General features: G+C 47.1%; 1 protein-coding gene across 1 annotated transcript; it reads left to right on the forward strand.

Annotated features, from left to right (window-relative positions):
- Positions 1-3,383: 3,383 nt before the first annotated feature.
- NFILZ (NFIL3 like basic leucine zipper) lies at positions 3,384-4,265 on the forward strand. The gene has a single exon (XM_064469908.1). It carries the CDS (start codon positions 3,384-3,386, stop codon positions 4,263-4,265), a length of 882 nt encoding a protein of 293 aa, XP_064325978.1.
- Positions 4,266-17,396: the final 13,131 nt, after the last annotated feature.

The following is a 17,396-nucleotide window of genomic DNA, read 5'->3' on the forward strand; positions in this document are numbered from 1 at the left end:
AAAGCCACCTGTTGATCTTTGACTCATTCAACAAAGAAGTCACGTCAAATACTAACCTGAAAAATTCCTGGTAAGTGATTAAGCCCTGAAACAATAGCGTATTTCTGCCTCTTGACGCTGTCAGAAACCACAGGTACACTCACTGAAATTCTCCCTTTGATGCTTTGAGATCAGAAGTAATTTTGATCAAATCCCAGAAGAATTACCCAAACATATTCATGCTAAAGGACATTCTTTGTTTTGGTCTTTAGTTACTCTCAGAACCTTTGCATACTGTTTGAGATCTCAAAGACTTATGGCTAAATTAAAATAAATGCATTCCAAATGTATTTATTTACAAAATCACACTGATTTGGACAGAGAATACTTTCATGGCACTTGTCCCAGTTTAAACCAGAACAAAACTCTGGTCACGCTCAGCAAACTTGGATAGCAAATAGATGTGGATTTGTCTATTTTGTAGGTCTGCACTGTGCAGAGATCACAGTTGATGACAACCTGCCAGTACTGAAGGTCTCTAAATCTGTAAAATTAAATAGCTGATATTTTATCCACAAGTAGCGGAATATTTAATGAAATAGCTTCTACAGAAGATTAGCATTTTTAGGGTCAATGTTCACATTTCTGCTATACGGTATGTATGTAACTTGTTGTGTATGTGATGGAACTCCTTTACACACATTCCCACATTGTTTGATTTTCAAAATCCTGTAGTGATCTTTTATGCTATTGATTGAGATAGATACCTTAAAAAGGAATCTGATTTTCAGAAAGAGCTATGCAAGAAACCAAGGAGAGTACTTTGCTTCCTAAATTTTGTCCTCTTTATGGATTCTTAAGAAATCACTAGCTAGTCTTGGAAATCACTAGTCACTCGTGGAAAACTAAACCATTCAAGTGTAGTCTTTTACATGAAACTCAAAAAGTGAAGGACACTGGAAATTTTCAAAACCTCTAGACACAAATGACAAATGGACAGTGTTTAGGAACTGTGGTTTTTTTCCACAAATGTGTGAGCTCTTTTGATGAGTGTTGATGTGAACGCTTATGAAGAGCAAGTGGGAGTGCCCAAACATGGTTCTTTATAATTTCTGTTTCTGTATGTCCTTCACTGAATTAGTGCCCTTCTGTGTTCAGAGGGACATACAGTCCCTGCCCAAAGTCATGTCCTGAATTATATCTTCCCCTTTTGCTTGTAGGTAGTTATCAGTCATCAAGAAAAGATTAATTCATGTCATTCTTGCAATAAAGTGATTTAGCAAGAATGCTGGCTATTAGTCATGCTGATTATTAGCTGTGCTGATTTTCAGAAAGGTCACAGGCCTTATTTTCACAAGCTAACAGCATCTGACTACACGAACTTACGTAGCCCAGGCTTTCTGAAGGAGTTTGACTTCTCACTTCACCTGTAGCTCTGAATATGTCCATTTAATTTGATTCATAAACAGCTGTTTGAAAGCCAAAAATGCTCGGACTGAATGTTTCTGGCTAAAAACTGAATAATGCTTGGCTTTTGATGATATGCTGATTTTATTGCCTCTGAGTTTGGGCAATTTTCAACCTGAAACATTTTTTTCTTGGCGGGCAGGGGGAAACATCAGCTGAAAATGTCAGCCAGTCCTCTTCCTCCCAACACTCTGACCAGCCCTGCCAGGAACTTTCGTGATGGTGTCCCCACGACTCAGAAAAGCACTTTGCAATTATATAAATGGATGCTATTATTATTCTAGCTATGTGGTGAGCCATGAGTGCACTGCACTGCAACCTGCCAGACAGTGCGGAGGGCATTTTGACCACTATTTATGCACTGGTCTTTCTGGGTCCCAAGAGTCATGTAGTAATAAGGCTAAAATGAAGGGCCTTGTGCAAGGGCTGTGGGGATTGAAACATGGCAAATGCCAACACTTCAGTGCATTAGTTGCTAATCAAAGTGAAACAATTATGCCTTTCTTCACCATTTTAGGGTAATCCTGTAGACATGATGGCTTATCAGGCTCCGTGCTGGCTGCTCACTCTGGCCCAGCTTTCTGTTAGATGATTCCTAGGCCCTGAACAGTCTGGCAGTGAAGCATTTCTGAGTGGAATCCTTTCTCTGCTCCTTCCCTATCCATCCTGTAGAGCTGTCATAACAAGTTGTCTCCTCTTGACTCTACAAAGTAGTTTCCCAAAACTTAATTTAGGCTCACAAGGTGTGATACCTTTCACTGGACCTAAGATGGCTGCAAGGTCTAAATCAGAATGAGTTGCTCTGGGCTTTCTTACAGTCAATAGACAAGAGTCCAGGGAGCTCAGGTAATCAAATGTAAGTGATTACTTCAGGGTAAGATATATGTCATGCTAAGCTCCCTCACCAGGTCTCTGTGAAGTATAGTGTCTGAGGTGACCACATGCAGGTGCCTACTTCTGGACACTCACACTAGATCAGCACAATCCCTCCCAGACTGCCCAGAGGCAGGAGGGCTGAAGTGGTTTTCCTGGAAGGTCGCCATGTTACAGGAAGCTTGTAGCTTAGATGGGGATGTCTGGAGTGTGATTTTTTTTTTATTAATTTAATTCACAACTTAGACTGCATCATTGGTCTTCTCTGCTAGCTTCTTCCCTTAGTCAGGAATGTACCATGCTCATTGCCTTTAAATGGACACTTCTGTGCCAACACTTGGTGCCATACTCCTGCTCAGGGCCTGCCGTGCAAGTACCTGCAAGCTCCTAGCCAGCACTTTCATAGTGTCCATCCACATTTGCTTGCAGGCCTTTCAAAGTCACAAACTTCATCAAATCCAGCTTTCCAGGGTGGGACCAGGGGTTTTAGGGAAAAAATGGGGACTGAGTAGATGCAGTAGAATTGTGAGCCTTCTTCAGCTGATAAGGTATGTAACTGAAGTAAATCAGTTCTTCTCCCTGTGCCTTCCTTATCTGTAAAACAGGGGCAATGAGGCTTATTTCCTTTGTAAGGCAGTTTGAGGTCAGTGGGAGTTAAGTAGTACGTGAGAGCAATTTTTATTATCCTGATTGAAGTTAGTTAGGCGAAGTGTTTGTGATTGCTCCCTGAGTTAGCAAAATCTGTGTTTGTTAATTCTGCTCAGTCATACACTTTTTTTTTGTACCCTTTGATGGACTCTGCAGACACCGGTGAGATGTGAGTGCATTGACATGCTGACAGCATTTTGAAAACGTGGCTCCAGAATGACAGAAATAGCTGAGGGAAGCTGTCCCCAGGTTACGTGTGCATACAGTGCTGTACTCGGTGTTCCTGGTGTGACTGCAACAGAGATAAAGCAATCACATGGCTATATTAATTTATTTGTTGGTTTTAATTAATAGCACCTTTAGTGGTAATAGTTTTATGTTCTAATTCTGGCAGAGCCCCGGCTGTATTCACAACCATGGAAAACTTCATGGCACCACTGAGCACCGTCAGTGAGCTTGCACTTCAGCAGAGCAAGGCTAAGATCCTCCACGGAAAGGTGAGCGGTTCCTCCCGGCGCAAGCGGGAGTTCATGCCAGATGAGAAGAAGGACAACATGTACTGGGAGAAGAGGCGCAAGAACAACGAGGCAGCCAAGCGCTCACGGGAGAAGAGGCGCCTCAATGACTTTGCCATGGAGAGCCAGTTGGCTGCTCTCAGCAAGGAGAATGCCATCCTCAGGACAGAGCTACTGACCCTGAAGCTGCGCTTTGGGCTCATCAGTCCAGACACCAGCACCTACCAGGGCTACTCCCTCCAGGACTTCCTGGGAGTTTATTTCCGAGGGCACAGAGCAGCCTCCCCGCTCCTTGAGGCTGAGCCCTTTGCTGGGGAGTCCTGCTTCTTCACAACAAAGAGCTTTGTGCCGAAGGTGCTGGAGCCAGCTGACTTTTCCTGCAAAACCTTTGGCCCATCCAGAAACATCCTCGGCTGTGACACAAAGCCAGTTCCCATGGACATACCTGGCCTTCAGCAGCCAAAGAGGCTTGATGCAGCCTTCAGATCTCCATTCTTCAATTACCACGGCCTGGACAACTATGCTTTCCATTTGCCTTTGTCAGGCAGTGGCTGCTTCTTGTGCCCCTCCCCCTGTCCAGCTGAGGTGAGTAAAGAAAGCACCACAACTGTCTCAGATGAAGATGATGAGCAACAAGTGCCCAAAACTTCTCTACCTCCATGCAGCCTGTCCTGCCCTTCAGATCATTTGAAGGGTCGAACCCATGCTGCCCTACCTCACAAGCTCCGGATTAAGACAAAAGCCCTCAGCAGCTTGGAGGAGAGAGGCCTGGACTCCTGCTGAGGCAGCAGAGCAGTGGCCTGCTGTGGGACGAATGCAAGACCTTCCAAAGACGTGAAGGGTTTGGAAGGAGGGGGTGGGAGGGAAATGTCTTATTCTTTAAAGAGGGAAGTAATTTTCTCTGCTTTGCATAAATGATAAGGGAGTTTATAGGGCTGGGCTGCATCACTACAGCACAACTGCAGCTGGCCATGATGTTCATCTTGCTGAGTGAGACCTACCAGTCCCTGTGATCACAAGTCTGAGTTTCACCTGGCTGCTCTGCTCATAAACCAAGCTAAAATTTGAGGTGTGAAGGGACCAGAGGCAGGAAGAGGCTAAGACAGTGGACATGGTGTCCGCGCCATGTAACACAACCTCAGCTGCCTGAAGTGGCAACAATTTTAATTACATTTTCTTCATCATCGCCTTCATCCTCCCGAATGTGCCTGATGTCTTAATTGCTTGCCATGGGAAACTATTGATGGAAACAGTTTCAGACCCCCCAGCTGTCTGGAGTGAGAAAAAGGGATAGTGATAAAAAGGTGCTGGTTTTACATGGACATGAAATGAGAGCAGAACCGAGCCCATTTTGTTCACAGTTTATCATAATTTATCTTCAGAAAGAATGAACACTTTTTCTCTTTGTTCAGACACAGTGTGGTCCAGAAAATAGTTTCATTTATCTTTGTAATGATTGTTTTTGAGGACTAAATATTTGGTTTTTTTAACTGAAATGCAAACCATGTTTTAGTTTTATTTCATTCTTTTTAAATAAGGTGCTTTCAGAAGCGGTATTTCTGTATTTGGAAATTGCCTTTATAAAACATTTTCTCACCTTCAGCTGAGTTGGCTGAACCATTTCCTTTTTTGGAAATTAAATGCAAGTGAACAACTCAGTTAACATCTGGCTGCTTATAATAATCAAGCTAAATCCTGACCGTCCCAACGCTGGACTCGCATTGGATGTACTCACTGATTATTTCTATTTACCAAACTATGCAAGCTGAAGAGACTGAACTGGAGATCTAGCACTGAAGGTTTCTCTTGACTTTCAGTGCCTGGCATATTTTCAGCACTCAAAAATGATAGAGGAATATAATACTCATAAGTGTAGCCTTTTGTGTCCCTGCTGTCACAGTGTGCAGCACCACTGGGTGAACTGTAGATACGGAACAGAATGGACTGGACTTTGCAAAAACAGTAAAGGTCACATTGCTCCTTCAGAGATCTCCTGGACATGCAGGCACCGATTTCTATCCCTCTGTGAAGGAGGGAGGAGACTTAGAAGCATACGGTGCCCAGGGTAGGGAGAGAGATGTCTCAACAGGTTCTGCAGGTGGGTCCCCTTTATGGATATAATGCTACCAGCTTGCTCCCACCCGAGGCTTCACCCGTGGCAGCTGGGCTGGGGGAAATGCTCCCTCCCAACCAAATCTCTGCAGTGAGATGTGTTGGGAAGCTTCAGCAAAGCATTGCTGTTAGAAACCCGCTCTCAGGCTGGGCAAGCTGTTACTTGGTTCTCACGTGGTGCTTCTGCTCCATCCCCAAGCATTCAAGGAGAGTCCGTGCTAAGACATTTCTAGCATTGTCTCCACATTGGTTTTAGCTGTTCCTGGTGACGGGGGTTTCCATCCTGTATCTCAAAAGACTTTCTGTTCCAGATCTCCAGACTTCTTTTGATTTTTATCTAAAGCATTTGGGTTCAGCATTTTGCTCCATTTTACCTCTATACATACTGCGTATAGCGTCTGTATTCTCTGGGGTATCTGCTTGGACACTTTCCTTGCCCATCCTGCCTTCCAACTGCTTAGCGTTTGGGAAAGCCTGCGCAGCGGTCATGGCAGTGAGTGCAGGGTAGGTGTGATACAGCTGGAGAGCTTTAACCCAGCTGACCATGTAGCTCAGGGCTTTGTGTAAGGCAGGAGACACCCTGAGCTATGGCTATGTTGAGCTGAAAGCCAGCTGTGCCTCAGTGAGCAGTACCCTCATGAAGGCCTCTAAAGCCTACTTTATGCTGTTCCTCCATCACCTCAGTTCACAAGCTAAAGACAGTTCTCAGAGGTGTGTTCCAGGTATACCTGTAACTTCTTGTCCTCAGTTGTCCTTTCACATTTTGCCTTTTATCCTAAGGAGAGGAAGCTAATGCAGTTCCAATGTTTCTGTGTCTGTCTGTCAGCCCTAAACATTTTTTGACATGTTGGACAAATACAGCCCAATCTGATGGAAGAAGACGACAGATCTCAAAGAGAATAAACAACTTCAAATTGTTCTCCTCTGTCCCAAACATAGATTTTCATCTTCCATGTCCCTACTGATAGAAAAACTGCACTGCCTGCTCAGCCCTGCTGGAAACCAGAGATGAACTCCTGGCCCAGACCCCTGGGAGCCTCCCCTTCGCCAGTTCTGCTGCTCACAGGACTACCCTGTTCCTTTTCCCATTATGCTGTTCTCACTTAAAATTTCAGGCTCTGGAGAATAAGAACATTGACGAGTATTTTTCTATAAATCAATTTATAGCTAATAAAGAAATGCACCCATAATAAGACCATGAAAAAGGACAAATGATGCTACCTGACATGGGATGTGAAACTCCCTCAAATCGGTTTGGAAAAGAGGACCCTTAATTTGAGCTGTACATAGGGTCACCTGAACTGTCGAGGTATATCAACATGTTGTGCCTAATAAAACTCTGTTTCCAGAAGCTGCAAAAGGTGTATTGGCCTGTCTTTTGGGACCCTCAGCTCTCTACCACGGAGTCCTCCTGCAGCTACCACACCACCGGCGTGCTGCAGAGGGGCCGGTGCGGTGGGGCTCACACAGCTCACCACCATTTATAGTGATACCCAGCAAGGGTCAGCCACACTGACTGCCCATCCCTGGCACTTTTGCGCTGAGATCAGTGCAGAGAAATGGGCAGACCTTGACACTCGCAGCTGCCGAGGCTGGAGCCCCAGGGCTGCAGCATGGGGGGGGGCAGCTCTACTGTACTCACTGGCATGAAGGGAAACCAGAGCGCTGCAACCACTCTTCAGGTGTGAAACTTGACACAGTGATGCTTTCAGATTAAAAGAAACCACAAATGGTTTGATTTCCTGTCCTATTGCCCCTGTCTTCCCCCTCAGAACAGGTAAGGACAGCCCATAGCAAGAAGGCAGCTTAGCAATTATTTCACTAGAAGAAATTGCTTCCCCCTCCTCCTGCCCTTCCTCATCACTGCTGGACCAGCTCTTCTCACTGCTGTGCAGGGCTCTTCTCTGGCTCTGCACGCCTGCAGCTATTTCAGGATGCAGCAAGTGGCTGTGAGCAAGCAATGTAGGGTGCAGGCAGCAGCCTGGTTGTGGCAGCAGAGCTGGGGGTAGGTCAGCTCACCCTGCTATGTCGGATGGGTTCAGTGCTCACAGGGAGGGATGTGGCCCCCAGGACCTGCCTTCCCTCCCAGCCCTGCTTCCCAGGGCCCAGGGCGAGACAACCCTCAGAGGTTTAAACCTGCAGGTGCCCAAAGGTGATTTTTTGTGGGGAGCAGATACTGTTCATCTGAAGTCGATGAAGAAATGAGTAATGTTTCCTGTTTGTTGTGTCCCTGCTGTTGCACAAACCGAAGGCCAAACTTGGAGCCAGGGTTCACGGCGGTGTAAGCTGCTGCGCCCCCGCGGAGGGAGCAGAAGGGTGCGACAGCAGCAGAAAAAGCAGTGGGAGAGCATGAAAGGGTGTGAAGTAAGCCAGCCCTGGCCCCACACCTGGCTCATGTCACACCTTACAAACCCTTCACCACTATTTCTCTTGCGCCGGTTTTGCTTTTCCTCCCCTCTGGGACCACGCGTCTGGAGGGGATGGAGACGAGGAGGGTGTTTCCCCTCCCTTCACACTTGCATTCCTCCTTTGCTGCCTTGTCCTAGAGAGTTTCCTACCGGTACTCGGGGGAGATCCAGCCATCTCTACTGATTATCCCATCCCCAAATTGCACATTTAATAACATCTTCAAATGAGAGCCATTATTGTAGTAATTGTTTCAGATGATGATAACTGCAAGGCTTACCTGTGAGGGAGCTGACCTATTTCTGCTCCTGTTCAGGCTTAGAAGTTAATTCATTAACCAGTCTTTGTTCTGAAGTAATCTCAGGTAGTTTTCAAGCTGGTTAATGACTGGGGTGAGTGTGGTATAATAAAAAAACATGTGTGTATCCTAAGAGGGGGAGGTGAGGAAGATATTTCTTTCCCATATCTCTTTGGAAACCTATTCTGGCATCTTTCTATCTGTCTGTCAGACTGGAAAGTTCAAAAGCAACAGCCTAATTCAGTGCCAACTGGCATTTAAGATTACACTGTTGATTCAGCCCATGGTTAAACATGTAAAACAATGCCACAGATTTCATACCATCATTATTTACACTGGCAAATACAGGCCTGTATTTATCAGTACCACTTGCTGCTTCTCAGGGTGGAGGTGAAATTTAGAAATTACATGGGGCAGGACATTTGAAGGCAAAAGCTGTTAAATCTGTCTCTATACTCTTCCACCATTTTGCAGCTTCCTCAGGCAGAGATGTTTTATTTATAAAATAATGTGGTTTTTCTCGCTGTGACAGCTGACAGAACAGCCCCCTGTGCGTGGCCACTCACTCCACACTTCCGTGCACAAAGGTTTTCGAATTGTTGCTGAGTCCCGGGTGCAGATTGGCAGCTTTTCAGGGCAGGAATAGGGCTGAGATGCGGGGCTTCTCCTTTGGCCCCTGCATCCGTCACTGAGCCTGAGAGCACCAGCCTCACACACAGGGAGCCCAGTATCCCCTGGGAGCAGAGCCTGGCCCCTGCCACAGCTCTCCCGTGCTCCTTCGCTGGGGTCCGGAGCACGACTGTGGGCCCAACACAGACTTTCTCTGGTGAGCAAGTCTTGGTGCATATGGTCAGCCTGGACTCCCACGGAGCACAGCTGCAATGAACACTTTCATTCGAAAGCACAACCAGGGGAGGAAGAAATGGTATATAAACATCAGCCTTCTATTTTGCATAGGAGCTGGTGGTTTTAGCACTTCCCCAGGAAATGAGAGACTTCACTTTGATTCCCTTCTCTGGCTGCAGGGATTCCCAAGAGAATCTGCTTCCTAAGAGGAGGGAAACTGCCTGGGCGGGCAGCTCGAGCAGAGCAGGGCACCCTCCTCCCTCCGCCAGGACCAGCACTACCCTGTGCCTGGGAACTCAGGGTGCTGAGGGCTGGAAAGGGAAAGGAGTCAGAGCCAGGGCCCATGGCATTCCCTCCTTGCAGCGAAGGGAAGCATGTTGCAGCATTTAAACATTCCACAACAGTTCTTTCCCGTTCAGAGCTTAATGTTTTTGTCAGTCACAGGTGAGTCCGGCTCTCTGACTCCTGCTTTTGTTTCAATGTGTATTTTTAAAGCAGACTTTCCCCCTCTTCACACCTCCAGCCTTCACAATCCACATATTTTTCTCAAATTAAAAGTATAGCCATTTTGCTATAAAATTCTCAGGTGACAATTTTGCTGATTGTAGTGGAAAGTGCTCAAAAGCCCCAAACAGATTCCAGGAAATAGAACTTAGGTGTTAATTTGAGAGGCACCGTGGTGGCATCTATTTTCTAGTCAACACATTTAGTAAGTCATTGAGAAAAAGTGGGAAAGTGAAATGAAAAAGTTGCTGGCATTATAAAGTTATTCAGGCTGGCAAAAGCTGAAAATTACTGTGATGCTCAAAGACTGCAGAAGATAATGCAGGGGCAAGTCAATGATAATAAATACAAATGAATGCACAAAGGAGAAAGCCATGAACTTAACAAAACATGCTGTAACTGGTAAGGAACAACCTGCACTCTCCACAGCAGCTCTGCCGTCCTGCTGAGCTCACATCCTCAGCGCCGTTTGCCAGTTTGCGCCTCCTGCCTCCAAGACGAGGCAGCAAAGAGAGGACAATGACACAAGCAGAAATGCAGAATGGCTCCGGTATGGAGCTTGGGATTTTGAGTTGGGAAGAGAGGGACATGCTACAGCTATCTAAAAATGCATCATGGAAGACCTGCAGAATTTGAACAGGGAAAAATTGCTCACTGGTTTCCATAACGCAGAATAAACTGGCACTGAGTGAAAGTGGGCAGAGGCTTTAAAAAAAGCTGGATGAAGTACTTTTTCATGCAGCACATGGTTAAACCATGCAACTTGTTACCACAGGATGTTGTGGATATAAATGAGGCCAAAAAGCAATGAGACAATTCCAGGGAGGATTAGTCTGTCGGGAGCAGCTGGACACTGAGCAGTGGTAGACTCTGGTTCAGGATACCCCTGAAGCACAGCCAGGGGAGCCGGGAGGGCAGGCGATGCTGCCGCTGCTCTCACAGGTTTTTGCTAAGCATCCACTAGCTTTGGAGACAAGCTGCAAGGCTGGATGGAGCTGAAGTCTGATCCAAATGCTTCTCCATCCCCGTGCCTCTGAAAAGAAAATTTCTCTGCTGCCAGACACTGCACACTCCAAAAATCCCCAACAAATCTCACACATTTCAGGCACTATTTTTCACACCTTTGTAGTGTTAGGTGGAGAGATGACTACAGAGTCTTCTCTTAAGAGCATGAGTTAATGATGACCTTTAGCTTAGGCTAAGGACCAAAACTGAATCATTACTGATTTAGGAAAAGTTATCAATGACTTCTGGAAATAGATGTAATTCAGAGTACCACACTGCCTGACAGACAGTATAGCCCCTGGGTGTACCTGTAAGGGCAATGTAATTTCAAAAAAAACTATTTTAAATTTAATCTTGGCTATATTTCCATCACTATAAAATAATTAGAAGGGAAAATTCCAAACCACACAGAACTAGCAGTATTAATCATCTGCGAAATGAACAGCTCCCTGCATTGTATCATATCCCCCCACTCACTCGGGAGACCAGACACTGCCATGGGCAGCTAAGACTCAGACTCAAACCGAATTCCCCCATTCCCATCCTGTAGGATTCTTCTAATTTAATCTCGTGTCAATACTAGGAGGTTATTTCTGGATAAGTTGGTTGGATCTTTTTTTTGTGGAAAAGAAAATAATCGTCATGTTTCTGGTTGGCATTTCCACTATCAGAAATCCCAGGTGACCTTGGCAAGGTCAGTGCCTGCAACTCCAGCTCGCACAAGTGTAGCTGGTTTGCAAGCTCCCCAAGGGCAGAGGGCTTGGGTTCTTTACAAAGGCCAGGCAGGGGCTGATGCCCAGTGCCTGTGGGGCTGTTTGCAGTGGGAAGGATGGTGGTTAGCAATGGTCAGCTGGGCAAAAGTAGGGGAAGGAGGATGTGATATCGCTTCTCTGTGCTCATAGTGATGCTCTGACCCTTGTGGTGAGTCGCAGGCTCCGGATGCTGGAGTTAGGGCTGGTTTTTATTGTTTCCTATGCAGAGAGATTGCGTGAGGCTAGATTGAGCGACTGCAGGCAGCAAGAGCATTTCTGTCCCTTATCTCTTGCTGGCCTCACCAGCTGCACAAGAGCTGCTCCTCACATGATCTGCCTGCTGTGCTCTGAGCTGCCTGGATTGCACCCCTCTTTCTTTCCTTTACCTTTATGTCCAGGTGCTTTCTTTACATGCTCTCCTGCAGCGCTCTGTCTCTGCACTTCTGTGCAGCCCTGTGTGTAAATCCCTGACTGTGCTTTGCACACCTTACCAGTTGTGCAAACTGGTCCCAGTTCTCTTCCTAGCTTAGCTGCCCCGCTGCTCTTTGGGCACCATCTGTGCAAACATGGAAAAGTGATTTGAAAAGCTGGGTTTAACAGGAAGGGTATTAGAGATTGTTTATGAAATACCACCAGGAAAACATGCAGGGTTTTTTATGCTCATCTGCAGTGCTCGTAGTAGGAATAGGCAGAAGCTGGTGATCAGAGCCTCAGCAACAGTTTTACTGCACAGTAAGTTGGACAGCCCAGTGCCTTGGTGCCTGTGGGCTTGGGCTTCCAGGAGAGTATGTCCTTTGATGGAGACATGCATGACCAAGGGCTTCTTGACCTGATTTATTCTATGGGGATTTAGGGATGATAAACTTTAAAATGTCTGTTAGGTCTTTCCATCTTTGTGCAGCAAGGTCAGGCTGAAATACAGCTAGAGGAATGGTCTTGAAATAGCCACTGGCCATCGTCTGGGGCAATCTTCATCCTTCTGTGTCACCTTAACTGGAGTGTCATCCTGCGGCTTGCAAAAGGATAAAGCAGGTTATGCAGTCTAGCTCCCTTTAATGCAAAACACTGGGAGCTGCTGTCTAAATTCCTAATGCCACCAAATATCCTTGTTATGTGCAATAATGCTCAGCAGTGTATTAAGATGAAGTGATTATTAGAGGTATCTTGCGTACATGGGAGTCAGTATTTATGTAGCTGCCTTCCAGCTTCTTTCTCTTATCAGTCTTTTAAATTCATGCTCAACTATGCAGAAAAAAGGAACAGAAAAAGAAAGTATACACCCTTACATTAGCCTGTAAATATGATGTAGTAGATGCAACTGAAGAAGTGTGAATATACTAAGCTATTCATCTTTAACCTGGCTTTCTGATATCAGTTCTTCTGAAGACCACAATCTTTCATTTCTCGCATGTAGTGTTACTCATACTTGATAAGTGTGCTACAACATCAGAGGGAATTGGAGAGGTTTGACAACTCCTTGACCTCAAACAAACTATTCAAATAGCAACACTCCAGGATGAATCAAGCTTGCTTGATTCTTTTTTTTTTTTTTTTTTGTGAGACATTAAAAGTCCTTGCAGTTGTGATGTGTTAGGGCTGGGTGTGGGTAAAATAGTGCCCAAACCTACCTCTGGTCCCCAAACCGCTAGCAAGAGGTGGACCAGGTGCCTCCGCCCTGGTGCAGCCCTGGCTTGCTGGTGCAGGCACAGTCCCAGTGCCCTGCTGAGGGTGGGTGGATTTTTGTTCCTGACTCCCCACCTTGAGCAGGAAAGCTGTGGCAGCACAGGGAGATGAGCTCTGTTTCCCAGACATCACAAAGGGATGTGTTGTCTATTTTTGTTTCTTTCTGCAAAAATCCCCTCGCTTAATGATGGCTGCATCAATTAGCTTGAACTAAAGTGTAAACCAAGCTTTCACAGAATCTCCTGAAATGCCATTTTTCTGGGTAAAATCCCCCAAATATCCCCAGAACTCAAGTCTTACTGTGTTGAGTTAAACCTGGAAGTTGTCTGCTATTTCTGTGCTGCTGTTGTATCCCTCTCTTTGCACAGATCCAGAGCACCGGTGCCCATAGAGATCAACACCCACCATCACATCTGGTGCACAGCTGGAATGATTACAAAGGTGTGGAGGACAATATCGGCTGTGCAAGTGCTGCTCTGGTCCAACAAAACTCCGCTTTTTTGATGTTTGGCTGTATTGTCTGGCTGTGGTGCTGTCTTCTGTGCCCCAGGTGAGAGGAAAGTGCTGCCCAGGCAGAGGAGAAGCCTGACAGAGGATTTCTTGCTTGTGGATGAACAAGTTGCATCGTGGCAAGAGGTGTGAGGAGCACTGCGACTGCAAGTGTGTCCATATCCCTCTGAACGGGAGAAAACACCTGTGTTAACCACAGCACTGCACAAGAGCACCAGTGGTGGGATTCCAAGCAGATGAGAGGAGGCTCCAGTTGTTAGAAGTTGGAGGCCCTGTTGCATCTTCAGGTTTGCACCTTCCTGTGCTTGTTTTCTACCCAGCTGGTTGGGATGAAGCCACCATCAGGGCATGGGCAGGGGAGGGGCTCCTCCTGCTGCCCTGAGCCTCCCTCAAGTCTAACACCTATGGTTTCCATGACTGTAACCCTGAATATTTAGTGGTGACGCACAAAGTTGTTGTATTGGTCACTGGAGGTTACTGCTACAGAAGGGATCAGAAGAAAACAAAAAATCATTATTTTATTGTTCCCACCTGCTTTTCTACCAGATGCAGCCACATGATGCTGATGCAACAATCCAGATGTGGCCTCTTGGTCACCCCCAGCTCCAGATGTGCCTGAAATAAAGGACAGTGTGATCAGGCACTAACCACCGCGCTTGGCAGCACCAGCCCTTTTTCCTTCCAATTTTCCATTTTTGCCAGCACCGGTGCCGGCCGAGCAGGACCCCCTTGGCAGGGGGATGGACCTGGAGGGGACAGGCGACGGGAGCCGCAATCAGCTGTGTGTGTGATGGACCAGGCTGTGCAGCGGAGCTGCCATTGTCAGTCCTTGGCCGTGCCACCTCTGCACCCTTCGCTCGCCAGCTAAAGGACAGGGAAATCCCTCCTGGGCAGTTTTCCTGCACATCAGCAATTACAGCTGATTAAAGAATTTGATTTTTCCTCTCTTGCATGTGAAAGACTCATTTGAAAATGGTTTTAATTTTGTCAGCATTTCCCCCCCTTACCCCCCAAAATGTCAAAGGTTTAATTTTTAAGTTGCACCAATTTGCTTCCTGGTTCTGTAACAAGGATGAAAGAGGTGGGTCTCTACTGCAATTTGTCTGACAAAAAGGTTTGGTTTTTTTTTTTGTGGGGGATAAAATAACCTTTCCAGGAAATGTTTTGCCAAGTACACCCAGGCATCCAGGAGCTGGCTGGGATTACTTTATTTATTCCCTCATTCTCACTGTACCTATGTGTCTTTGCTAATCTTCTTCTGGACCAATGGGAATTCATCTGTGGGGAGACAAGGCTGAGGGGTACCAGGGACTTATCCCCTATCTGACCTGATTGCGTTAATGCACTAGTCAGACAAAATAAGAAAGTTTTTATGCAACCCAGGCAATTTTTCTCATTGTTTCAGCATTTTCCCAGCTGGCATAAATGTAGATAGTCTTCCTACATTGCCCACTGTTTGTGGGAATAAAAAAAACCCCTTGAAAATAAGGAGAAAAAGAAACAGAACACATACAATCCAGAAGGGAATAGAAGATGCTGTTGCATTATTTATTTCATGCCTTGAAAAAACAGGAAAAAAAGATCTTTTTTGGTGAACGTCACTGTGAAACTTAAGTGTGACCTGCTCTTGCAAGCATCTGTCCACAGCTTGCACCCCAGGCTGCTGTGAAAGCAATGTGGAGGACCTGTGCTTTAGCCCCGCCATGGCTCTGAAATTCTGAACAGCACAGTAATAGAAAAGCAGCTACAGAGTCCCAGGTGGCCACCAACTTGTTACAAGATGATTAATTATCTGTGCAGCACAACCACAGGAAAAATCCACTGGGTTCAAAGCACCTGAGCCCCTAACTGTGGTAGCAAGGACTCTTCCTACCAAACAGGGTAGACTTTGAGAGATTTATTTTCAAATCTGTCGTTTGCCTTGGTGGTTGGAGGATGCTGTCGATGCTCCAGGGATGCAGAGGATGAAGAGTGCAGCTGCACGGCGGGAGGCACAGAGACAGGAGATGGCTGGGGGTGGCGGGGGAGCTGGTGCCCACAGCATCTCACTCTGACCACATACCCACAGCTTGGAGATCGCCTGGGAAATTGGGGGATTCACCTCCAGCAAACACCCAGTGGATTGCTTTTTATTTATTAGCCTAAATCCAAGCTGATGTGCCACCTGCAGGGCCTTGCTGTTTAGCCTTTGCTGCAAAAGCTAAAGAGGCTGAGCTGAATTTGGGGTGCAAATATTAATGCTCTGTCCTCTTCAGGGTTATGAAATGTAGATACAGTAAGTTGTAAGGCTTATGTTATTTAGCTTTGTAATAATCTTTTTGACCCAGGTCCTAAAGAGCTGGGGATGGGTTTCATTGCTCTGGTGGGTGGGATGTGAGAGTCTTTGGGGACTTTGGTGACGAACGCCAAGAGCTGAGTCGCTCGGGCTGCCTCATAGTCAGCAGCACGGGCAGCTTCCTCTCCTTATTTTCTGATGGTACTTGGCACTAGAGCAGCAGTCAAAGACGCTCAAGGACTCAGAGTCACTTTTATCAGAAAAAAGCTATTTCTGTTCTTAACGCCTTTGAAGCAGTGACTGCAACTTCAGAAGTTAAAAGGCAATTTGGTAAGAAAAGCCTCCTCTTGCTACTTTTTTAGAGTGAGTAAACAGGGAGCTGGCCGCCCAGATTGGGGAAGTCAGAGGATGGGGGAGCCACGGCACTGCTGGCAGCCGCAGCGATGACTCCCTGCCTGGGGGGGGCCTCGCGCAGCCCCCTCCTCACCTGCCAGTCCTCCCTCAGGAAGCACGGGCAGGTTGTAAGCAAGAAGTTGCACAACTCTCTTCTGCGTCTCAGGGATCCTTCTCACTTTCTACACCTCCACAGGGCACCCATCCTTCCTCCCCTGGGGCTCAGCTCCCCATCACAGCCTCCTGCCATACGCCTGCCTGGCCTGAAGGAGCTTCCCAGGTGCAGGACAAGGCACAGCCAGAGGAGCTGTGCTCCCAGCTCAGCCTCATCCTGCTTTTCTTTAAATTGTGTCAGGTTGGGTAAAGGGCATGCCAAGACACATTCATTCCCTCCAGACCGTGATGCTCCGGGGGGGTGCAGGGATGGGGCGGGGGCTGCAGTGCTCCCAGCAGCCATCCCCTACTGGTGCCAGAGCCTGACTGGGAGGTGCGCTCCTGGGCTGTGATGGACTGTGTGCTGCAGAGCCCTCATTCTCCAAACAGGGACCTTCCTCCACCCCATGCCCCAGCCTTGCCACCCTCAATTCAGAACACTGGGGAGTGCAGATTAAGGGTGAAGATGTGAGGGATATTAAAACAGTTTGCAGCACTTGGTGCTCCTTCTTCTCGCAAGGCTGTTTCCACTCACCGCCAATGAACATGAGATGCTCTCTGGAAAGTAGCGAGCTGCATTTCCCCCCTTTGGCTCTTGCGCAAGGCTCCCACGTCACCGCTCGAGCTCTTGTTGTTCTTGCCCTCGCAGCTGGGACAGGAAGCGACGGTGCGGACGGGAGTCACTCTCCCTCGAGAAACCTCCCACCGGGCTCAGTGCCGGGACTGCTGCACCAGCGGGTCTCTCCTGCAGCCAGGAAAAACCTTTCCAAGCAGGGATGCAGCTCTATGCATGCAAGAGCCTGTAACAAAGAAGCAGCCACCTGCAGCACAACCCGAGTCGATGCTCATGGCCAGCTCCCTGTTTTCAGGAGTGCTGAGGAGGTTCAGATCAAGCTGCCTCCCTGGGAGAGCTGGCCCGGGAATGACAAGAATTGAGGCTTATGTCGAAGCTCTGACTGTGTGCAAATCACAGGGAG

This window comes from Phalacrocorax carbo, chromosome 19 (genome assembly GCF_963921805.1).
Source record: "Phalacrocorax carbo chromosome 19, bPhaCar2.1, whole genome shotgun sequence".
In the NCBI taxonomy this organism is placed as follows: domain Eukaryota; kingdom Metazoa; phylum Chordata; class Aves; order Suliformes; family Phalacrocoracidae; genus Phalacrocorax; species Phalacrocorax carbo.